The 26,470-nt window shown below is 36.6% G+C and overlaps 1 protein-coding gene across 5 annotated transcripts in view; it reads left to right on the forward strand.

Moving 5' to 3' along the window:
* Positions 1-26,470, forward strand: part of LOC106091264 (bromodomain-containing protein DDB_G0270170) — a 460,861-nt gene that overhangs the window by 58,594 nt on the left and 375,797 nt on the right. The window contains exon 1 of one of the 5 annotated variants that reach the window (XM_059362548.1): positions 5,907-7,136. The exons of the other annotated variants lie outside the window; for them this stretch is intronic. Coding sequence (XP_059218531.1) covers positions 7,134-7,136 — 3 coding nt within the window. The 5' untranslated portion in view covers positions 5,907-7,133. Of the gene's footprint in view, positions 1-5,906; positions 7,137-26,470 lie in introns of those variants that run through there. 5 annotated transcript variants of the gene reach the window in all.

Here is a 26,470-nt window from a genome sequence, read left to right on the forward strand (position 1 = left end):
AACAATAACAATAACGAGGCTTATTTAGATATGTCTAACGAGAGACCACTCACGTGGTCTCAGAACTTTCGACCCATCCATTTGAAACTACAATCCCCACCCCGAAAGTTTAATCCTCACCCTGTCCGTAGTTGGCCTGCTTAAAAGAGCATGCGCGACTCCTCTCAATTTTACAATAAGTGAGTCACTACGGGCGGAGTCTTCTATCCTGCAGGATACGCTAAAAAGGAAGATAGCTGCGCAATATAGCGTATCTGACAAGTGTAGTAATAGAGGGACAATGAGATAGACATCGCACTTAGTCTTTAGGGTGTTCAAACAGTCATGATGGGGGATTTGAGCCCGTCGGATGAGTAACTGGAGATCCCCATACTTAGAAAAATAAGTTTGCTGATGTCAGCAAACACTGTCTGCTGATTTTAAATTAAAAATGTTTAAACATTGAAGGAAAGAGTTTAAAATTTTACAACATCCAAGCAGTAGTTAAAGCACTTCCTATATATTAATGAATATTTTTTGGCAATTGTGGGAGTTACTTTTTGTTTAAAGACAAATATATTTTCAGAAGACATTTTGTCTGCTGTTCTTTGAAATCATTAAAAATATTAAATTATATACAATTTTATCATATAGTTTTTTAAAAACCTTCAAAATTAAAAGATAAACAAGTTTCTAAATTACTTTCGACATTTGGAGTCTAAAATCGACTTTTAATCTAAAAACAGCAGAGAATGATTTTTGTTTTAGCAGAAAATTACTGCTGCCTATATTTTTTGCTATTTTTACTAACAAAATTCTGTGAGTGTATAATCCTAGCTCAATCTTCTGAAGGGTGGCGACCTACAGTTGACGCGAAACAGGAATCCTCTCCATTTGTGAGAACACATTATATCGCCATGTCTTGTCCAGGATCTCGAAATGGGTCGGCAACCGACCAGAGAGCTAATGAGCGACCGGACAATGGAGGTTTGTTCTCACAACACAGTGTACACTGGGTCATGATGTGTCGAATGAAAGGCAACCACGAGGTAAGAACAACTCAAAAGTAAAAACACGAAGAAAGCGTATCTAAGGGCTTGACCTAACCTTTGAAGATTTGACGGTGAGGCAAATCCAACCACAGAGGGAGAGTGGAATAACGAAAATCAACTGGAGAGCAATTCTCCAACACAAAAATTCGATGATGAAGATTTGACGGTGAGGCAAATCCGACTACAGAGGGACAGTGGAATAACGAGAATCAACTGGAGAGCAATTCTTCAACACAAGAATTCGATTGATACGATCCTGAAAGGTCAGATTATCTACGCATTACTAGTGGAGGGCTTGATTAGATTGTGAATAGAGGAATTTCGCAAGGAAGGGTTTTATTCTCTCTTTTTTGGGTTCTGGTTATCAAGAGGATTTTGGGTTCTTCCAAAAAAAAGAGGATGAAGTTCGTCACCTACGCGGGTGAGATGGCATGGTGGGACTTTTTATCTGTTGATCTTAGCGGTACAAATGTTCAAGACATTTTTAGAGGAGGACATAGGCTTTCAAAAAAGTGCTGCTGCTATGAACATACATTTAATACAGGGTATCAAAGTTGACCACTTTGACTTCTCCAGTCTTCTGGGCCGTAATTTTTTATCTACTGAACCGATTTGTATGATTTAGGACCCTAGGGAAAGAGTTAAAGAGAGGATATCGAGTTTTTATTCCGTCTTCATTTTCTGTTCTACCATATTCTAGGGCGAATACAATAGACCTAAGGTTTCCGAGTGAAGCGGCTAGTAACCGAGGTTGTTAATCGCGTGCCCTCTGTTGCAGATTATACATTTTTTGTATTTTAGTTTTAATTTCACCATTGCTTGCTTCGTTGTTATCTAACTCATGTACCTTTTGAATCTGGAGTTTCGGAATTATTTCTGCCGCCTCTTGTGCAAGAGCAAATGATACAGTTTCTACAAACGTACGTTATGAGAAGAAATCCTTGCCTAGACGGACGACTTTGTTTCATGCGTATTTGCCATACATAAGCCATAGGTTGAACAGTGCATTCGTATTTTTCTTCTTTGGCCACATAAGTGTGTTTAAGGAAGGACGGCTTTGTTCCATTTGGCCTTAAGTTAAGCGATTAATTCTTAATCAAATGTTCATGATCCCTAAATCACCACACATGTCTTACAACAGACTGGTATTTTGCTTCACATAAATATTTTGCTTTTTTGTCACAGATTAATTGAGATGACCTAAACCTTTTCTGCCCCTGTTCCTTTATGGAATGTTCATGTGCATATTTGCACTTTTACAAACATTTTCTTCAGTGTAATTAAGTAGTCGGCCTGCTGTTCTGAAATTGCAAACATTTTGTTGTAGCAGCATAACTATTGTTGCAATAGCTACAAAATCAACTACTTACGGTCATCAGAAAGAGCATGCTTTTATCAGCAGACTTTTCCCTATGAGCGTATCCTGTGGTGACGCGAAATGATTCAAATTTGCCACCGATATTCGGAGTCAGTCATCGTTTTCATCGAAAAATCATCTTCAGCAATGAAGCTCATTTCTGGTTGAATGGCTTCGACAATAAGCAAAATATCCGTTATTGGTCAGACAGCAATCCATACGTGCACCATGAGTCATCATTGCATACCGAAAAAATTACGTTTTGGTGCGGTTTATGGGCCGACGGCGTCATTGGGCCCGTCTTCTTCCGTGATGATAAAGACCGGCACGTTAATGTGAAAGGGGAACGCTACCATTCATTGATGACAGAATATTCTTAGCCCCAATTGGATGATATGGACTTGGAGGACATGTGGTTCCAACAGGACAGAGCCACAAGCCACAGAGCGAATGTCACAATCAATTTATTGGAAACCAAGTTTGGAGAACGTGTTATCTCACGAAGTAGTCCAATTGATTGGCCGCCTCGGTCTGGCAATTTGACGCCGTTAAACTATTTCCTGTGGGGTACGTCAAGTCTACGGTTTATGCCAACAAGCCAGTGACGATTGATGAGCTTCGTACCAATATCGAAAATGAAATCAGTATCGGCCGATTTATGCGTGAAAACCGTCAAAAATTGTGTTCAGCGTCTGGATTTCTACAAGCGAGCCCGTGGTGGTCATGGAAAGATATGGAGTTCCATTCATAATAGCAACAAACGTATTTTCGCTGGAATAAAGAATTTCATTCATATCCAAAATCGTTTTTATTTTACTAAAAAAAAAACCTTGTAGCGCTCTTATTGTAAACCCCTGTTTCTGTAGCAGGTACTGTAGAACCACGACTAACTCGTCACTTTCCCGAACAGAATGTTCTTGGGCAAATTTTGCACTAAGGACCGATTCATGTTAAGGCTCAATGATAAGGGGCTTCCTTTTTATAGCCGAGTCCGAACGGTGTGCCGCAGTACGACAACTCTTTGGAGAGAAGTTCTTCATGGCATAGTACCTCACAAATGTTGCTAGCATTAGGAGTAGTAAAACCACCGCTGAAAATTTTTTCTGATGCTCTCGCCAGGAATTCGAACCCAGGCATTTAGCGACATAGGTGGACATGCTAACATCTGTGCTACGGTGGCCTCCATAGACATTCACCTAATTCTTAGCGGCAGCAGGTCACTGCAGCAGCTCTCTTTCATGGGAGCAGGAAAAATGAAGTCATCAAATTATGTTGATCCACCAAACTCTGGATTTGTAATCCAGACATTGATGTTCAAAAACTTTTGACTGTAATTTAGAAATTTCTTAATCTATTCTAATCTAGACTTGAAGATGTCTACCGCTTTGCTGTCACTGGCTAGGACAAACGCTTCAGTCATTGTGTGCGTCATGACAGGTCACTGTCTAATCGGAAAACATGCTGTCAGAGGTAGCTAGCAACGACTTTTGCAGAAGCTGTGAGGACATCGAAGAAGAATACACAATAGAATACCATCTTTGTGTGTGTCCCACACTAGCAGTCAGAAGGAGTTCCACTTTAGGTTCTCATTTCTTTGAAAACATGTTTGATTTAGCGGATGTGATCATTCCCAAGTTGTTGGGCTTTTAAAATCTTTTTGGATGGTTCAACAGTAGGAACTAAAAGGCATCTTCCTTCTTCTGTTCCTGTGGTATCACAATGGACGAAACTTCTATGTGAGTCTGATGGTAGACTGCCACTTTAACCTAACCTTACCTGTTATTTTATTTAACCCTCTGGGTTTCTACTCTTCCTTCCCTAAATTGAGAAATCTCCTAAAGTTTCTTGTGTGGTGTTATCGAAATGATCGATGCCTTCATGAGTATACTCTGAGATGAATCAGCTGTTTGGCACTAGACAGCTGTTTAGAACTAATGATTGTTTACAAAATGCAATATGTATTTCTAAGAATGACTATAGAAAATAAAATAGAATTAAGGAACCGTTATCTATGTATGGAATATAAGAATGCAATTTTTTCAATTAAGAGTTTTAATTGCCGAATTCTTGGCTTAGCAAGCAAACACTTTTCATTTTATTGCATTATTAAATGCAAAAAATCTTATGGGGGGATCTAGATCGTGAGAAGACGAGGCTATTACTGAAAGGAAGTAAGAAGGAGGTCAGTATAGCTATTGGTATTATGACGGGACACATAGGACTACGAGCTCACTTATGTGAAATCGGTGCGGCAAGTGGTAGCATGTGTACGGCATGCGTGGAAGATGATAAGACGTTGGAGCATTTCCTTTGTCATTGCCCGGCTTTCGCGTCTAACAGATGCCAGGGGAATGGCATTGAAAACAATTCAGGATTTTGTAAGTAGCACGAAATTCCTTACTTAGTTTTTTTTTCGAGGTTACTTTTTTTGTATTTAAAGCATACAACAAGCCGATTACTGACTTAGGTGTATGTCCATAGTGTCATGGACATACAAATATAATATTTGCAAGGTACTATTAAGCGCCAACAAAAACATAAAAAACACATTTTTGCCAATGGCGATGCTTTTAATCACAAAACAGCCTAGCTTTGCATCTTACTTTTCTTCTCGTTTTTCAATCATTTTGTAATTGTTTATTCTTCTTAAATTGCCTTCCACAATATTTTTAGTATTTTCTTCTGTTTTTCTTAAATATTCTTCCGTCTTTCTAGAATTATCTTCCATAATTTTTTAACATTCCCATCTCTGCAGTGTTTCTTGTCGTAAAACTCCTAACCCTGAATGTAATGCAGCTGAGAATTATATGGAGAGAGAGTAAATGAGACGTTTACACAAAGATTGATAATGAATGTACGGCTGAATTAGGGAGAGAGAGAGAGAAACAGATACCTAAATGAAAGAGTAAATGCCCGCATTGAAAGTATTACGTGCAATTTTAGTCGCTAGAAGAAACATAATGTTTAAATTCTACAAAAATAAACATACTGTTATAATATTAATGATTGTAATAATAAATATGTAACCTCGTTTTAATGCGCTTCAATGGTTTTTGTTGCGTTTTTTTTTGTTTTTGTTATTTAAAAGACAAAACAAAAAATAGAAAGTTTTGCATGGCTCTTATTCAGCCACACAAAATGTTAATTGTATCTGTTGGATACGTTTTGTTTTGTTGGGTGTGAGTGTGTGCGAAAGTATCTGCATGTTAGCATGACTCATTTAACAGTTTTTAGTGCTAAGCTCTTGCTTGTGTTCTCTAGCCCTCTTTCTCTCTCTCTCTCTCCCTCTCCTGATTTCTTTAACAGATTTAGCCTAGCAAGCATTTTTGTTTTAGCGCTGTTAGTTAGCCTTCACCAAGTGGCTAACTAATGTTCTCTCTCTCACTCTTACTCTCTCTGAGTATTTCAGACTTTTGAAGTCTAGCGGAGAACATAACAGAGCCTCATATGATTTTTTTTCAGCGCTGAAAATGTCAGCTGACTCTTTTCCATTGCCATGTAATGTGAGCACTTCAGTTGTCATACAATTGTCAAAACGCATACAACAGAGCCACGCTCTTCGCGTTTTTTCGGGTAAAAGTTGTCTGGTTTTTTGGTTTTGAGTAACCATTTTTGCTGGCGTTGTTTTTTTTTCTGTTGTATTTCGTCGACTCGTTTCACCATTTAGTGCAAACGTAAACAGTGGTGGCATTGCATTTTTATCTGACGGATGTGAATTAACAAAAAAAAGAAAGAAGAGAATTTCTTTTATAAATATTAGTGGAAATCTGAAAGCTATGCAATGTTATAGAAGAAAAGAAGCAAATAATCTTCGGTGAATTGAAATGTTTTGATGTTGAGATGTTATTGGCCATTTCCCGGCAACTCTTGTTGGTTTTTGTTATGTGCATGTGAATGTAGCGGCGGCAGCAGAATCGTTGTTGTTTTTGGTGTTTTGTGTAAAAAAGAAAGAATCTGTATGGTATTGAGAGGAGAGCAAGCAACAACTTGTTTTACCAGATTTTGACGTCATATGCCGTCAATGCTAAACCGAAAGCAAATCAAAATCAAACAAAAATGTGCTAAAGCAAAAACCGATGTCAAACGGTGAAGTTTTTTGAAAACGCTAAAGTTTTAACTCCAATGTAATAACAAAATTATTCCTCATATACAACAATTATATGCTTGATCAAAAAAAGTTGATCAATCATCCAACAATTTAAAAGTAAAAAGAAAAATGTTTTAAAAATCATCTGTGAAAGTTTGGTTTGAGAGCAAACAAAGAAAAAAAAATGGCTTAAATAAAAATTAAACCCAATGGCAACAGTCTTGAGAGTAGATGAAGAAACCGTTATTTGTCGAGTGCTAACTAAAAAAATTTACACAACAAAAAAAGTGAAAACAAAAATATTTTATTCATAAGAGAAAAAAAATCATACATTACTTTGTTTGTCATTAAAGGAAATCTCTCCCTTTTTTTGAAGCCAATAAAAATTCAGTTAACGCATTACCAGTGTCCAAAAAGGGGAGCAAAGATCTTTCACTATCCTACTCTCTCTCACTCTATCTGTCAACAGTAAAAAAAAGGATTACTTTGTCATCATTTTGCCAGTTGAAGCTGAACAAAAGCCTTTAACACATCCACCCACCTGGTTTTGGCATTGATATGCCGTTATAAAGAAAATGTTGGAATACCCTCAGCGTTGCTGTTTATTGTAGTCATCATCTCATCATTGTAAAGCGGCCACTCTTAATCACTCGTTTAAATGGTTCGTAAACATTTCACTTTATTCTTTGTTTTTGGTTTGTTATTAGTTTTGTTGTTGTTGTTGTTGTTGTTGTTGTTGTTGTTGTGTTACAAGAAGCAGAGTTGCCACATAAGACCATAGATGAAACTTTGTATTTGTTTTTATTATACCGCGTTTTTTTTTATTTCGTACAGTAATTTATATATATTACTAGCCGAACCGGGCCCGCTCCGCTGCGCCTTCTTTAACTCTCTAATATATTTTATGGGTGGGGACATTTCAATTGGGTCAGTCGAGTGGAGTCTGCCGTTGCCATCTGTTGTGTTTGCAGCTTTTCAATCTCCAGCTTCCGTGCAGTGTCAGCTCGTACTATCCTCGCCTTTGCTGCATCAAGGTAATGATACGAATCTATATTCACTCCAGGGATCGATCGTACATCTAACACGCTGGGTGAATGTCTTCCATCAATCACAACGTGATCAATTTAGATTCCTCGTGTTTTGATCGGATGACAGCCATGTAGCTTTTTGACTACCATGTTTTTTGCCGCGGCGAAATCTATTAGCCTCACCCCATTATCGGACCTTGTGTCGTGGAGGCTAAACTTTCCGACTGTTGGACCAAAAATGTCTTCCTTTCTTATCTTGGCATTAAAATCTCCCAGAACGATTTTTATATCATGGACGGGGTAGCGGTCTTATTCTCTACGCGCTCGTAGAAAATTTCCTTGGCCTTTTCGTCCTTGTCCTACGGGTCATGAGCACAAATAAGGCTGATGTTGAAGAATTTGGCTTTTATGCGGATTGTGGCTAGCCTCTCATCCACCGGAGTAAAGCTGGAGACAAGATGTTTCAGTCTCCGACTAACGACAAATCCACAGCCAAATTTATGCCTCGTGTTATGGCAGCTACAGTATAGTTCGTCACGGTTTGCTGTTGTTGTGACGCCATTCCCGGGCCATCGCACTTCCTGTAAGGCGCGTATACTGCACCTTCTCTATAAAGAGTGCGGACACTCCAGATACAGATCCGCAAATCATAGTCCTTTTTTCGTTTGCATGGGTCGTCAACGTTGGGGGGTCCGTTTTTACTGTTCCTTTGTTTCTCATAGTAGTTATAACTGTTTTCCGGGGGCGGGTTACTGGCCCAGCGCCCCAACCGCATGAGTTTTGTGGGATTTCTCACGTAGCCCTCGTTGTGGCGAGCCGCTTGCTCTAAGATCCGACGCTCGCCGCCAGCCGCCCCTAACCGGGGAACAGACGCTGATGTTGGCCATTGGTTTTTTGAAGGTTAAGTTTATTACTTTATTAATTGTATACCCTCCACCATAGGATGGAGGTATACTTATTTCGTCATTATGTTTGTAACACCTCGAAATAGGCGTCTAAGTCCCTATAAAGTATATATATTCTTGGCCGTCATGACATTATAAGTCGATCTAGCCAAGTCCGTCCGTCTGTCTGTCCGTCCGTCAGTCTGCCGAAAGCACGCTAACTATCGAAGGAGTAAAGCTAGCTGCTTCAAATTTTGCACAAATACTTCTTATTTGTGTAGGTCGGTTGGAATTTAAATGGGCCACATCGGTCCATGTTTTGATATAGCTACCATATAAATCGATCTTGGATCTTGACTTCTTGAGCCTCTAGAGCGCGCAATTCTTATCCGATTTGGCTGAAATTTTGCATGAGGTGTTTTGTTATGATTACCAACAACTGTGCTAATTATGGTTCAAATCGGTCCATAACCTGATATAGCTGTTATATAAACCTATCTGCGATCTTGACTTCTTAAGCCTCTAGAGGGCGCAATTATTATCCGATTTGCCTGAAGAATTGTACGACAAATCCTCTCATGACCATCAACATACGTGTTGGTTATGGTCTAAATAGGTCTATAGCCTGATACAGCTCCCATATAAATCAATCTCTCAATTTGACTTCTTGAGCCCCCGAAGGTCGCAATTCTTTTTCGAATTGGCTGACATTTTACACAGGTCTCCAACAAATAATTTAATTGTGGTCCAAACCAGATCATATCTTGATATTGCTCTAATAGCAGAGCAAATCTTTTCTTTTATCCTTTTTTTTACCTAAGAAGAGATGCCGGGAAAAGAACTCGACAATTGCGATCCATGGTGGAGGGTATATAAGATTCGACCCGGCCGAACTTAGCACGCTTTTACTTGTTGTTGTTGTTTTGGTTATATACATTCAAAATCATATTTCAAAACTGCCACTTGGGGTAGCACATTTTTAAAGATCCCCGGGTTCTCCTGTATATATTGGGTTGCCCAAAAAGTAATTGCGGATTTTTTAAAAGAAAGTAAACGCATTTTTAATAAAACTTAGAATGAAATTTAATCAAATATACTTTTTTTACACTTTTTTTCTAAAGCAAGCTAAATGTAAAAGCTGATAACTGACAGAAGAAAGAATGCAATTACAGAGTCACAGGCTGTGAAAAAATTTGTCAACGCCGACTATATGAAAAATCCGCAATTACTTTTTGGGCAACCCAATATTTCAAAACAATATATCCCAATTTAAGGGTAAAAAGTGTCCTCTACTACCAAACTGATCGGCCTTCATATATTATTTTTAATTCCTTTTTTTTGGGTAAGATAGGGGGAGGGGATTGCCCTCTGATACATCCTTTCATTTGAGTATAACATATTCTTGGTCGTCTTACATGACAGTTTGGTATTGTTTTTATTGGGAAGAGAGGATCGCTCCCTCCAACGCTAAGATCCAAAAGACAATTTATTTCAGTCCTTTATTGTTGCGAAATACATGTCCCGCTGGACGTGACGCAAATTCTTGTATCCTTATGTCAACATAAGATATCCCGCTCGAACTACACGTCCTATTGAAGGGTATTTTGTGGGTGGACCGGTCCCAGACTCTATTCCAATATAGTAAACTCCCAAACACCTTTCATTTGATACCAATTTTGTGACGTTGGACATTCATGCCCGCTTAAGGGGTTTTTGGGGTTGGAGAGGCCCCATAGACACCCCGGACCAAATTCTTATAACAGATGTGTACTCAACTTCCAAACAACTTTCATTTGATATCCATATTGTCCCAATTGGTAAATAAGCCCTGCCGAGGGGTTTTTGGGAGGTTAGGGTGGCGGGCAATATAGATATCGAATGTAAGGTAATTATATTTGATACCCATATTGCTCAAAGTGGTGAAAGAGCCCGGTTAGGGTGCTTTTTGGGGGTGGGGCCCCCCGCCCCGAACACTTTGGGGAAAATTTGTTTAGCAGGTTCGTACTCTACCCTTAAATACCTTTCGTTTGACACCCATATTGTCCCAATTCTCAATCCCAAAAACACCCCCGCACCCCGAGACTGAGGCCCCTCAGACACCAAGCAATAAATTTTTATTTCAGATTTGTACTCTGCTTTTATTACCTTTCTCTTTCACCGCCGACCACTTACACTGAAATTTGTATACCAAGTTCGTACTCTACTCTTAAATACCTTTCACTTGATACCCATATTGTCCCAGTCAGTAAACATGTTCGTTCGGGTGGGTTTTCGAATAGGGCGTCCCCCTAGTTATTTGGTCTCAAAATTTTATAAAAATTTTGTGTTTTTGAGGTACAATAAAGTGGCATACAAAATGTGGCTAAAATCGGTGTACTCATCTCCGAGATCTGGCGATTTTGAAAATTGTGGTAAGGGGGAGGGTCCGTCCCCCCCTTTGGATATCAAAAAATGTAGTAGCCTATTTTCATGAAAATCGGTTCAGCCCTTTTTATGAGTCTATATGAAACAGACAAACAAACAAATAAACAAACACAAATTGATTTTAATATGAAAGATTTTGTAAACATTTCATTTTTATAAAAAATGTTGTCAACATTTCTTGTCAAAATTTCATTTTTATAAGAAATTTTGTCAAAATTTCATTCCCGAAATGGGTTGGGGAGGCCCCTCCTCGGACACCAAGGAATAAATTTTTATTTCAGATTTGTACTCTGCTTTTATTTAGTTTTCTTTTGATACCTATATTGCCCAAAGCGGTGAAAGAGTCCTGTTGGGTGGTTTTCTTTTGGGGTGGGGGACCCCCGAACACTTTGGGAAAAATTTGTATACCAAGTTCGTACTCTACTCTTAAATACCTTTAATTTGATACCCATATTGTCCCAATCGGTAAACACGTCCGTCCGGGTGGGTTTTGGGATGGGGCGCTCCCCCAGGTCATTTGACCCAATTTTTTTTTTTTTAAATTTCGTGTTGTTGGGGTACCATACAAAATTTAAATCGGTGCACGCTTCTCCGAGATCTGGTGTTTTTGAAAATTTGGGTATGGGGGAGGGTCCGCCCCCCCCCCCCCCCACGGATATCATAAAGTGTAGTACCCTATTTTCACCGGGGGCCTATACCCTATCATCTGTGAAAATTTTATGAAAATCGGTTCAGCCGTTTTTGAGTCCATACGGAACAGACAAACAAACTAACAAACAAAGCGCAACAATTTCATTTTTATATAATAGAAGATTATATGTGTTGTATAACGTTTTATTTAAGCCAAAATAGCAAATTTTTGTACAAATACATTTGCCTAAAACGCTTTATATATATCAACATGGCAACCCTGATGGTAAGAGTCTCTAATTGTCTCTACCTTCGATCCATGTACATTTTCCTTGTCTTTTATGATCTCTCTGAAAATACTCGACAAGGCAACCCTGATGGTAAGAGTCTCTAATTGTCTCTACCTTCGATCCATGTACATTTTCCTTGTCTTTTATGATCTCTCTGAAAATACTCGAGTTACAACATTGTTTTTACAAATCGTTATGATGCTCCTCCGTTTCAATTGGAGGAGATTCTTTTCTTTTCTCATAGAAAAGAAGAAGAAAACAACAACACTTTGTGAAAACCAAACATTCTTATGTTTCTCACTCACCCTTCTCTCACTGTCTAAGTAGCCAGATTGCTTTGTTGTTGGGGTATTCTGTTTTTCACTGAGTATTTATAATTATGTGCCATTTAAGGCCTTTGCATGAAAGGCATCTAGCCACCACCTTTCCCCTCACCCCCTTAATGATTTTTTTTCACACCGCAATTGAATTTTATTGTTTCATTCCGCTTTTTTCAACTTTTACTAAATGTTTGTGTATAATTATATAGCCTTAATGGATGCAATTTCTTTTATGGGAGAGTATTTAAAGAGCGCCACTTTTTCGCAGCGCCCCAAAAGATAGGCTGCAATCTAAAGAAAATGTTACGGATTTGTGTGTAGGTTAATTATGATCAGTTTTTTGTGAAACTGTAAATTAGAATATATCTTGAAAAATTTGAAGTAGAAATAATAGAAAAATGGGGTCGAGAAGATAAGTCACCTAATGTAGCCTTTTTAAGAATAGAGTTAAATCTTAAGGTCATGCGTAATGAGAGATATTAGGAATACAATTCTTTTCGTTGTGCAAAGTTTAATAGTGTGGCAAAAATATTTTTAACTTAACCCGGATTTTTGTGCTAAATTTAGGTGCTTTAGCATAGCTGAGTCCCTTTTCTTACTCACCAACACCCGAAACTTGTCAATTATGGCGTCTACGCCTCTGTTGTTAAATTCGATTTTTCATGCTTCTTCTGGACTTTTCTTTTGATGAGTTTTTGCAAATTTCTCTCAGTGTCCTCTTAATATATTTTCAACAGTAGTAAGCGATTGTGTGTGCTCAATTTCACTTGTCATAATTTCATCATTTGATTACAATTCACAGTTTGTCGTAAGGCCAGTTGCGAATTTCTACTTCTTTTCACATTCCCATGATAATTTATGAAGAAGTTTTAATTGTTACCTATGGACAAATGAATTCAACAGAGATCAGCCCACCATTTGAAAACAGAAGACAAATTGCAGACTCTGCCGTCATGCCAGAGATATGTGCTGCTGGTTTTAATTGCCTGCAACCATAGATTTAAACATAAATTTCAAATCAGCAAAGAAAAAGATAAAGAAAATGCAGTTGCAGTTGTTGACATGGGGGTTGGTCAGATATGTTGTTTAACCTATTTTAGCATATTGTAATGGTTTCGGAAAAGCTACCATTAATGCCCATTGGGCGAAAGAAGACCAAATTTTGTAGAGAAAAAATTAAAGGAAAAATTGCCAAAATTTCTATAGAAATGATATTTAAAAAAAAAAAAAAATTCCTATAAAAATGAAATTTTGATACGATTTCTTATAAAATTGAAATTTTGACAAAATCTTCTATATTAAAATCTATTTGTGTTTGTTTGTCTGTTTCGTATCGACGCAAACACGGCTGAACCGATTTTCATGAAAATAGGGTACTGAATTTTTTGATATCCAAAGAGGAGGGGGGGGGGGGGGACCCTCCCCCTTACCACAATTTTCAAAAACGCCAGATCTCGGAGATGGGTACACCGATTTTAGCGACATTTGGTATGCCACCTTATTGTACCTTAAAAACACGAAATTTGAATAAAATTTTGGGGCCAAATAACCAGGGGGACGCCCCATCCCAAAACTCACCCGAACGGACATGTTTACCGACTGGGACAATATGGGTATCAAGTGAAAGGTATTTAAGAGTAGAGTACGAACTTGGTATACAAATTTCACTGTAAGTGGTCTGCGGTGTCCTACCCCCATCCCAAAACCCCCCCACAGGATTCTTTGGACAATGTGGGTAGCAAATGAGAGGTATTTAAGAATAGAGTACATACTTGGCATAAAAATGTCACCTTAAGTGTCGGGTGTCCACCCAACAGGACAATTTTACCGCTTTGGGCAATATGAGTATCAAACGAAAGGTATTTAAAAGTAGAATACAAATCGGACATAAAAATGTATTCGTTGGAGTCTGAGGGGCTTCTCCACCCACCAAAACCCCCCAACAGGACATATTTACCGATTGTGACAATATGGATACCAAATTAAAGGTATTTAAAAGTATAGTAAAAAGCTGATATAAAAATGTATTCCTTGATGTCTGAGGCGCCCCCCACTCCTCAAAAACCCTCAACAGAACATATTTATCGATTGGGAAAATATGGGTATAAAAAAAACGTGTTTGGGACAATATGGGTATCAAATGAAAGGGGTTTGGAAATTGAGTACACATCTGTTATAAGAATTGGGCGCAAGGTGTCTACGGGACCTCTCTAACCCCAAAAACCCCCAAAACGGGCAAGAATGTCCAACGTAACAAAATCGGTATAAAATGAAAGGTCTTTGAGATTTGACTACGGATCGGAGATTTGACTACGGACCCACCTAATATGCTTCAATAAGACGTGTAATTCAATCGGGAAATATGTCATATAAACGAAAGGTCTATGGTCAGTAGAGTTCGAATATAATGTTAATATAAGGATTCAAGTATTTGGGTCACGTCCTCTCGTTCAGCTGGACATGTAGATCTCGACCTTCAAGTACTCAAATAAATTGTCTTTTGGGTCTTAGAGTCGTGGGGACCGACCCTCGAGACGATCGAGAATACATTGTATTAAACTAAAGGACGTGCCAGAGGGCAATCCCCCTCCCACCATCCTACTCAAAATAAGGAATTAAAAATAATATATGAAGGCCGATCAGGATAGAATAGTAATAACAGGTCTTTGGTAGTAGAGTACACTTTTTGCCTTCAAATTGGGATAGACTCAGGTGGACCTGCGGTTCATTATAAATGTGGCATCCCAAATGGTACCTTTGAAATATGATTTTGAAGGCAGATAACCAATGCAAAAAAATTAATTAGTGTGGATTTGAACGAGACCCGTAGCCGTGAATATATTGATCGCCACCTAAAAAATGCATGACATTATGAGGCTCAAACAAAATCGTGCTCCAGCAAGATGCTCATATTTTATCAGGATCCGCCCCTGAAACTTCCTGCAAAGCGGCCATGTTTGCCTACTATGGCAATAAGGCGCACACATAATAGGTATTTGATAGTAGAAATCGAATTTGTTTTTGGGGCCAAGTGTTGGGGGCTAGTCTCACCCCCCTCGGTGGGGCGATTTAAGCTCAATTTAGTTTGTTTTTATTAACCAAAAAAACAGAAATTTGGTATACTTATTTAAGGTGTGATGTCTAGGGCGACCGCCCCACCTCCTAAGCCCCCCAAATGGAAATTTAAACCAATAATGATACTATTAGGCTCAAATGAAAGGTATTTGAGACTAGAACACGAATCTATAACACGGGGTCCCAATCACCAGCATACGGTACATATTTACTGACCATAGCTATAAAAGGTTCAAATGAAAGAAATTTGGGAGTAGAGCACCGAAATGATGTCCACATTGGGATGAAATATCTGAAATGCCGTACCAGCACCCCCAAATAGGACATTTTTGCTGACCGTGCCAGTATAGGGCCCAGATAAAATAGGAGAGTGAAAGAAGGCGTAGCGGAGCGGGCCCTGTCCAGCTAGTCTTATATATAAAAAATTAATTTGTGTTTGTTGGTTTGCTTGTTTGTCTGTTCCGTATAGACTCAAAAACGGCTGTACCGATTTTTTTGATGGTGATAATGGTCCCGTTGTGAAAATAGGGAACTATATTTTTTGATATCTGAAAAGGGGGCGGACCCTTCCCCTTACCCTAATTTTCAAAAACGCCAGATCTCGTAGATCGGTGGTGCGATTTAAGCGAAATTTAGTGTGTTCTCTTATAGTAGCCTAAAACCAAAAATTTGATAACCAAATTTCGGATGGGATACCTAGAGCGCCCCACCCAAAAACCACCAAATATATTGTTACACCAATCACGACAATATGGGACTCAAATGAAAGGTATTTGAGAGTGGAAAACGAATTTGATATTCAAATATGGAGTCTAGTGTTTGGGGAGCCGCCCCACCCCCAAAACACCCCCAAATTGGACATGTTTACCGACCATGGCAATATGGGACTCAAAAGGTATTTGGGAGTAGAGAACGAATTTAAATGAGAGGATATACACTTGTTTCTGATGTTTTTGCCAGGACCCCAAAAGCAGGCGTTGCACGCCACCGCAATGGTTCTTTTCCTTATATTTATTTATAACTTTTTGTTTTATTTATATTTTTTTTATTTTAAAAAGGGGAAGGCCAACCAGTCTTCTTTTATTGACTAAAATAAATTGATATTCGATACACATATAAAATTCATTCATTCAAATCAATCAATGTTGGAATATTCAAAACCTTATTTTTATTCATCGCTACATTTGCTACTCTTTCGAAATTGTAACTAGTAATACTGGATGCACATTGCAAAGCACAAATTCGTCTTTTTGACATTCCAATGGCGCAGCTTGTTTTCCTTCTTTTATATAGAAAAATATAAGAAATATTGTTTTTGAAGGTCTCATACGCATATTATATATAAAATTTTAACTGCTTGCGTTATCATTTTGTATATGTTTCTGCCTCCTCGTTCTCCTCCTAAAATGGCAAAGTGGTCTTGCAAACATTTGGATAAATAAAACAAAAAAGTATACAAAAATATATAAATAATGGATCTTTGAAGTTGGAGTTTTTTTTCTTGTATCAGTTTGCTTATGGCAGCAAAAACATGTGAAAACAAAAAAAAAAAAGGTAAACATTTGTATGGAACCGATGGTGAAAACCTAATGCAAACTCCCAAAGCCTTACACAAAAATAAATAAACATAAATATTTGATCAACAAACAATGGGACAATGTATAATCAATTTTTAAGCAATCACAAAATAACCGTTTTAGTCCTCAAAAGTATTTGTGCAAAAATATGAAGGTTTTAAGTTATTCGAGATTATTCTTAAAAATGTGAGTAAATTGTTTAACCCCTTTTGGACCACATTGCTTTCAAACTTTACGTGTAAGAAGCTTTCGGTTCCCTGATAAAAAGATACACTCGGTGTTTTTATGTAGTACAGTGTTCAAGAAATGGGGGTTGAAAAATAAAATTGAAAATCAAGGGTGATTTTTTAGCTATTATCTTTTTATCTTTTATCGCTACATTTGTGTTTGCGTTCTCTTCTATGTTGTATTGTCGTCTTTAATGACCCTACTTATTGGTGTTATTGATTAAGATCTTCATCTACGCCTTTAAAAAGTGTCGACCGCTGCCCATTTAACCCATCCATTTAACTGTATTCAAATTGAAAGCAAAATTTATGTTTATTTTATTTTATATGCATATCCTATTATGTTACTACTCACCCAAATCTAAATACATAATTTCTTTTAACTCTATTATTCCGCATTGTAAATCACAAACGATGACATTTCAATTTTATGTTTCATTCATAAATCTATAATTTATTCAAAATATTCGCACACCCAACAAAAAAAAATTCCATTGAATTTGTGACATAACTATTCAATAGATTTTTATTTATATACCTGTTGCTGATATTGTTCCACTCTGATTGTTTTCGCTCGCACAACAAATAGAAATATAAGCACACTTTAAAAGCACCTCTTAAATTAGCGAATGGCATGTGCTGGCTTTAGATTTCAGGAAATATAGAAGATAATGTTTGTTATTGAATGTTAGAAATCGAAAATAAAGTCAAAATTGTCGCTCGCTATTAAGTTTTTAAGAGTGCAATAGAAAATAAAACTTTTTATGGTAGACAAAACGAAGAAAATTAATAGATTATGAAATTTTTCCTAAAAAACAAATTTCTATATAATTTTTCACAAAGAAAAAAAAAAAATCTGTGATTTTTTGCCTAAAAACAAATTTCCATAAAATTTTTCTAAAAAAAAAAATAATTCTATGAAATTTTTCAAAAAAAAAAAATAATTCTATGAAATTTTTCCTAAATAAAAAATTTCTATGAAATTTTTCCTAAATAAAAAATTTCTATGAAATTTTTCCTAAATAAAAAATTTCTATGAAATTTTTTCCTAAAGAAAAATCTATGAAATTTTTCCTAAAGAACAAATTTCTATGAAATTTTTCCTAAAGAAAAAATTTCTATGAAATTTTTCCCAAAGAAAAAAATTTTTATGAAATTTTTCCTAAAGAACAAATTTTTATTAAATTTTTCCTAAGGAACAAATTTCTATATAATTTTTCCTAAAGAACAAATTTCTATATAATTTTTCACGAAGAAAAAAATTCTGTGATTTTTTGCCTAAAAACAAATTTTCCATAAAATTTGTCTACAAAAAAAATTTCTATGAAATTTTTCCTAAAAAAAATTTCTACCAAATTTTTTCTTTATGAATTTTTTCTTAAAGTAACAAATTTCTATGAAATTTTTCCTAAAGAAAAAATTTTTATGAAATTTTTCCCAAAGAAAAAAATTGTTATGAAATTTTTCCTAAAAAACAAATTTTTATGAAATATTTCCTAAAGAACAAAATTCTATATAATTTTTCACGAAGAAAAAAAATTCTGTGATTTTTTGCCTAAAAACAAATTTCCATAAAATTTTTCTAAAAAAAAAGAATTCTATGAAATTTTTCTAAAAAACAATAATTTTATGAAATTTTTCCTAAATAAAATATTTCTATGAAATTTTTCCTAAAGAACAAATTTTTATGAAATTTTTCCTAAAGAACAAATTTCTATGAAATTTTTCCCAAAGAACAAATTTCTATGAAACAATGGAGCCGAACAATATCGTGAAATGGAATCTCAATAAGATTTTAAGACTGAACCAAAAGCGCAAAAAGACAATCCAAACGAAAGGCACGTCACATGTGGTGTAGGTCACTTTACTCTTGTTGGGATGATTGTAAAGCACCATGATCCATTTGACATCGTCCGCTGATGATTTTTCTTGGTTGAAATTGGAATTGCGATACGGAAATTTAGTCTGTGTCTGAGCCGAAAATCCTTTGGGCGATAAGAAGTTTCGACTCCTTTAAGTCGCCAGGCCCTGATGATGATGTATCACCGGTTGAGTTACAAGTTGTGTCTAATAGACTGGTTCCCTGGCTTAGGGAGATATACTCTGCTTGTATCAGAATGTCTTATATACCTGTGGGATGGAGGGACTCGAAGGTCATTTTCATTCCGAAAGCATTAAAACCCTACCACACAAGGCGAAAGATTTTCATCCTATTACTCTGTCATCCTGACGACCCTTGAGAGGTTGATAGAAACATATCTTAGGGCAAATATTCCTGGAGGTCGCCTGTCGCAGCAGCAACATGCATATAGTAAAGGCAAATTCACTGAAACAGCCCTTCACGATGTAGTCGGCTACATAGAGGGTTCTATCGCTGTCAAGGAATATACAATGGTAGCATTTCTTAACATTGAAGGTGCTTTCAATAATTTAAGTTGAGTTTGAGTTGGAGTTTCTAGGCATCACCTCCACCGTAAGAAAGTTTCTTAATAACTTACTTACTAAAAGATGCATTACGGCAGGCTTGGGATTTGTGGATCTATAAATAGCACCATATGGTAGTTTTCAACACCAGGCCCGAAGGACAACGAACGATAGATGGTCACAAAGAGAGGACTGTGAGCATTCCAAAACTACGTGACCCAATCTAGACTTGAAGAGGTCTATTACTTTGCTCTTAGACGTCTCAGTCATTGTGTCCGTCATGACAGGTCACTGTCTAAACGGAAAACATGCTGACAGACTGAAGATTGCCAGCAACGACTTTTGCAGAAGTTGAGAAAACATCGAAGAAGAAGAGACTATAGAACACCTTCTGTGTGTGTGTCCCGCACTAGCAGTCAGAAGGAGTTCCACTTTAGGTTCTCATTTCTTAGAGAACCTGTCTGATTTAGCGGATGTGAACATTCGCAAGTTATTGGGCTTTTTAAAACGATCTGGATGGTTCAACGGTAGGAACTAGAAGGCATCTTTCTTCTTCTGTTCCTGTGATATATGAATATATATTGTATATAGATGAAAACGTCTAAGTGCGTCTGATGACAGACTGCGACTCAAACCTAACCTATCTTATTTTTTATAAAAAAATTTTCCTAAAGAACAAATTTTTATGAAATTTTTACTAAAGAAAAAATTTTTCCTACAAAACAATTTCTATGAAAATTTTCCTAAAAAAAAGCTTTCTATGAAACTTTTCCTAAAGACATTCCCTGTAATTTTTCCTAAAGGAGAATATTCATCAAAATTTTTTCTAAAGGAAAATATTCCATGAAATTTTTGGTATTATATTTCCTTTAGAATAAATTTATCGGAAATTGTTTCAAAAAAAAATATTTTTGAAATTTTTCCCAAATTTCTATGAAATTTACCTAAATTTCTATGAAATTGTTCCTAAATTTCTATATTATGTGTTATGTTTCCTTTAGAATAAATTTGTATGAATTTGTTTCTCAAAAAAATATTTTTGAAATTTTCCTAAATTTCTATGAAGTTTTCCTAAATTTCTATGAAATTGTTCCTAAATTTCTATGTTATGTGTTATGTTTCCTTTAGAACAAATTTTTATGAATTTGTTTCTAAACAAAAATATTTTTGAAATTTTTCCTAAATTTTTATGAAATTGTTCCTAAATTTCTATAAAATTTTGTTCCTTAGGAAATTTTTGTTAAAATATTGTTTCTAAAGAAAAGTATTTATAAAATTTTTCCTGAAGAAAAAATTTCCTAAAGACAAAATTTTCTATTCAATTTTGCCTAAAGACAAAATTCTATGCATTTTCTATGAAATTTTGCCCAAAGAAAGAAGTTCTTTGTAATTTTTCTTAAAAAATTCTAAGAAATATTTCCTAAAGAAAGCTATTCTATGAAATTTTACCTAAAACCAAATAGTTTTTTAAAATTATTCCTAAAACAATCTATTAAATTTTTCCTTAAGAAAGAATTTTTATGAAACTGTTACTAAAGAAAAATGTCTATGAAATTTTTCCTAAAAAAATTCTATGAAATTTTTCCTAAAAAAAAAATTTTCTATGAAATATCGTCCAAATGCAAATTTCTAACAAATTTTTATTAGAAAAAAATTAAGTAAATTTTTTCTAAAAAAAAACTGGTCTATGTAATTTTACCTGAAAAAAATAATATTAAATTTTCCATGAAATTTTTCTTCAAAAAAAAAAAAAAAATGAAATATTTCTAAGGAAATGTCTATGAAAACTTTCCTAAAAAATTTTATATGAAATTTTGCCTAAAGATAGTATTTCTACAAAATTTTTCCTAAAAAACAATTTCTAGGAAATTTTGCCTGAAGTCTGTTATTTACTCTAAAAAACATTCTTATAAATTTTTTTTTAAATATATTTTAATTTTTCAATATTTATGCCTGCTTTGAATCTGCCATACAAGTTTTATATAAGATCTGAACATCACTTTCACAGCTATGATGATATGCGTAACAGAATAATACTTGCTATAGTTGGAAATGGTTGATATCATCGTTAAATGTGAATATTTTCCGCTACATTTATTGAGCTTTCAACTTTCTTCAAACGCACGAGTAAAAAAAAATACTTATAAATCTCAGTGTATTATCCCAGGGAGAAAAATACTGCCATACTAATGTCTACTTATATATGAATTTATTTATAAATGACACATTAATATGATGATGACGATTATGACGACGATCATATTCTTCATGTGCCCGCCAGTGTAAGCAAGCAACTATAGCACACACAAAATAGATTCTGCTATCAAATTGCCAGCTCACTAACCCCACCGCAAGTGAAGAATAGCACCAAAAAAAAAAAAAGGGAAAAAGAAATTTCTATTCAACATTAAATTGATTTTTTTTTTACAATAAATATTCGCTGCCTACTTTGGCTGTCTTGTATGCTTGACGATTCAAGTTCCAAGAAACCCTATTGAAATTCTACAAGTCTTGAAATGGCAACACGTCGAATATAAAATAACAAAACAAAATGAATTCGAAAGCCATTTTTATTAATACCAATCAAAGACAAAAAAATTATTAAATAAAAAAAGCGACAAAGAAATTTGAGATTCAAAAAAGGGGGAAAAAACAAAAAATAAACAAAAAAAATTATGAATATAAAAAAGATAGACTTGCATTCGCTGATGGTGGTCTCTCTCAAAGAGTGTCTACTTTCATATTTAGCGTGTGTCTACTTTCGTGTTTAGCGTGTGTAATACGTAACTAGTATTGCGTTGCGTTACGTTACGTTCTCTTACGCCAACTCACATGAAAGACAAAAAGTCCAGCTTTTCTTCATTTCATTGATCTTTCCTTATTTTTGTTTCTTTTTGGCATTTTTTGCATTCGCTGATGGTGGTCTCTCTCAAAGAGTGTATACTTTCGTATGTAATACATAAGTAGTGTTGCGATACGTTACGTTACGTAACGTTCTCTTACGCTAACTCACATGATAGATAAAAAGTCCGGCTTTTCTTCTTTTCATTGATCTTTCCTTAATTTTTGTTTCTTTTTGGCATTTTTTGCATTCGCTGATGGTGGTCTCTCTCAAAGAGTGTATACTTTCGTATTTAGCGTACGTACGCAACGTAACGTTTGCGTTCTCTTACGCTAGCTCACATGAAAGATAGATAGGCCCACTTTTCTTCTTTTCATTGATATTTCCTTAATTTTTGTTTCTTTTTGGCATTTCTTTGCATTCGCTGGTGGTGGTCTCTCTCAAATAGTGTCTACTTTCGTTTCTAACGTGCGTAATACATAAATAGTGTTGCGATGCGTTACGTTACGTTACGTTCTCTTACGCTAACTCACACATAAAGCGATGAAATAATAGACAGTCTAGCTTTTCTTCTTCTCACTGATTTTTCCTTAATTTTTGTTACTTTTTGACATTTCCTATAATCAAAAATATGGAAGAAAATAAAAAAAGCACAACAAATTGTGGGCAAACATTCCAGCATGGTGTATTGCATATAACTCATATGCAAGTTTGCAAAAAAAAAAGAAGGCGGCAACCAGTTCTATAGCAACCGCTATACATAAAATTAGAATTGATTTGAAAACTTGTCGGTTTGCTCCTAATTACAAGTAGAAGAGTTGATTTGGAGTGACAGCAGTAATGCAAAATTAGCTTTCAAGAAAGTAGAACTTTTTTATAAAAAAAAGAACTAAAAACAAGTAAAAGCGTGCTAAATTCGGCCGTGCCGAATCTTATATACCCTCCACCATGGATTGCATTTCTCGAGTTCTCTACCCGGTATCTCTTTTTAGGCAAACAAAGGATAAAAGATAAGAATTGCTATGCTAATGAAGCTATATCAAGTTATGGTCCGATTCGGACCATAATTGAATGTTGGAGACCATTGTGTAAAATTTCAGCCAATTCGAATAAGAATTGCGCCCTTTAGGGGCTCAAGAATTAAAATAGGGAGATCGGTTTATATGGGTTTCAGGCCATAGACCTATTCAGAAAATATTTGAAGGTCATGGGAGAAACCGTTGTTCAAAATTTCATCCAAATCGGATAATAATTGCGCCTTCTAGAGGCTCGAGAAGTCAAGATCCCAGATCGGTTTATATCACAGCTATATCAGGTTATGATCCGATTTGAACCATTTTAGCACAGTGGTTGGAAGTTATAACGAAACACGTCAAGCCAAATTGGTTAGGAATTGCGCCCTCTAGAGGCTCAAGAAGTAAAATAGGGAGATCGTTTTATATGGGAGCTGTATCAGGCTATAGACCGATTCGGACCATATTTAACTCGTATGCTGAAGTTTATGGGAAAAGCTGTTGTTCAAAATTTTAGCCAAATTGGATGATAACTACGCCCTCTAGAGGCTCAAAAAGTAAAATAGGGAGATCGGTTTATATAGGAGCTGTATCAGGTTATAGACCGATTCAGATCATATTTAAGACGAGTGTTGTAGTTTATGGGAAAAGCCGTTGTTCAAAATTGCAGCCAAATTGGATAATAAATACGCCCTCTAGAGGCTCATGAAATAAAATAGGGAGATCGGTTTATATGGGAGCTGTATCAGGCTATAGACCGATTCGGACCATATTTAACACGTGTGTTGATGGTTATGGGAAAAAGCCGTTGTTCAAAATTTCAGTCAAATTGGATAATAAATACGCCCTCTAGAGGCTCAAGAAATAAAATAGGGAGATCAGTTTATATGGGAGCTGTATCAGGCTATAGACCCATTCGGACCATATTTAACGCGTATGTTGAAGGTTATGGGAAAAGCCACTGTTCAAAATTGCAGCCAAATTGGATAATAACTACGTCCTCTAGAGGCTCAAGAAGTCAAGATCTCAGATCGGTTTATATGGATGCTATATCAGGTTATGGATCGATTTCCACCATACTGAGCACAGTGATAGGAAGTTATAACGAAACACGTCGCTCGCTACATCATTGCGCGGTCGGCGTAGAATATATGCCATCCAGTCCATTTTCTCTTTCGGGTTTTTACATCGATATGGGAATTGTTTGTTCCGATTTTCAATTCTTCATTTGAAAAACGGTTTGGCAAAGAAATTCAAGGTATTTGTCCTAGGCAGCGATTTATGAAAACTTCGACTTTAGGGGTAGTCGTTCGTGTCAAGCTCCAAGTTTTACAACCACATCAGAAAATAGATTTCACACTACTGTTGAACTAACTTTTGTATTATATGAGATGTCACTGCATCTCCCAACTTTGTTGAGTTTAAGAAAGGCGCTTCTAGCCTTGTTGATACGTACGTGTATGTCTGCCTCTGATACTCCGTCCTTTGTTATTTTGCTGCCCAGATAGGAAAAGTTGTCAACGTCTTCAATGATATGGTCGTTTATAGTGCGCGGTGTCAGATTTGATGTTCCTATTCTTTGCTATCTTTGTCTCTGCTATGTATATCCTCAGGCCTACTTTGGTAGCATTTTCATTCAGTCGTTCCAGTTTCGCCTTTATGTGCTCGAAGCGATGCACTAAGAGGCATATATCATCCGCGTAGTCGATGTCTCCGAGGAAGTCGTTACTACCCCAGCGTATGCCATAGGGTACCTCAGCATTAGAAACGGACTGAAACTTCAGCATTCCTATACAGCTCCCTAATTATTGTGACAATTTTTTCAGGGATGCCTTTATTCAACAGCGTGCTCCATATTGAACTTCGGGAAATTGTGTCAAAAGCATGCGCGAAGTCGATGTATAAAAGGTATAGGTGTGTATTAAGTTCTGCAGACTATTCAATGATTATGCACAGGGAGTAAATGTGGTCGGCACAGGAGCGTCCTGGCCGAAAACTTGCCTGTTCCTTCCTCAAAATGCTGTCAAGCAGTCGAAGAAGACTTGCCAGTTCTTACACTGGGTGAGGTCACCCTTCATCGGGATTGTGACCATTTCGTCGGGCAGCGTTTCTGTCACAGGTCTCTCTGATTATGGGGGTGATCGCTTGAGCTACAGGGTATGCCCTATACCTCTCCAGTTCTTACACAAGGTGAGGTCACCCTTCTTTGGGATTGTGACCAGTCCGTGGGGCAGCTTTTGTATCTCAGGTCTACCTGATTATTGAGTTGATCGCTTGAGCTATGGGGTATGCCCCATACTGCAACAGTTCAGCGGGTATATTATCAGGGCCGGCTGGTTTGCCGTTTTTGAGTGAGACCAGAATGGCCTCAATTTCTTCGCAGGTGGGTGGGGCCGTAGATATATCCCTGCGTGGATTCCGACACAGTTTGTAACACCTCGAAATATTCATTTAATAACCCATAGCGTATATATATTCTTGATCGCCTCGACGTCCTGAGTCGATCTAGACATGTTCGCCCGTCCGTCTGTTGAAATAACGACAGCGGTCGAACGCGTAGAGCTAGCCGCTTCAAATTTTGCATAGATACTTAATATTGATGTAGGTCGTTGGAGATTGCAAACGGGCTATATTGGTTCAGATTTGGATATAGCTCTCATATAAACCGATTTTCCGATTTGACTTCTTCAGCCCCTGATAGGTGCAATTTTCATCCGTTTTGGCTTAAATTGTGCACATAGTATTTTCTTATGACTTTCAACAACTGGACCAAGTACGGTTCAAATCGGTCTATAACCTGATATAGCTCCCATATAAACCGATCTCCTGATTTGACTTCTTGAGCCCCTGGAAGCCACAATTTTCGTCCGATTTGGTTGAAATTTTGCACATAGTGTTCGCTTATGACTTCCAAAAACTTTGCCAAGTCCGGGCAAAATCGTTCTATAACCTGATATAGCTCCCATATAAATCGATCTCCCGATTTGACTTCTTGAGCTCTTACAAGCCGCAATTTTGGTCCGACTTGGCTAAAATTTTGCAGATAGGGTTCTGTTATGACTTCCAACAACTGTGCCAAGTACGGTCCAAATCGGTCTATAACCTGATATAGCCCCCATATAAACCGATCTCCCGATTTGACTTCTTGAGCCCTTACTAGCCGCAATTTGTGTCCGATTTAGCTGAAATTTTGTATGTAGTGTTCTGTTATGCCCTCCAATAACTGTGTCAAGTACGGTCCAAATCGGTCCATAACCTGGT

Source organism: Stomoxys calcitrans, chromosome 2 (genome assembly GCF_963082655.1).
Source record: "Stomoxys calcitrans chromosome 2, idStoCalc2.1, whole genome shotgun sequence".
Classification (NCBI taxonomy): Eukaryota; Metazoa; Arthropoda; class Insecta; order Diptera; family Muscidae; genus Stomoxys; species Stomoxys calcitrans.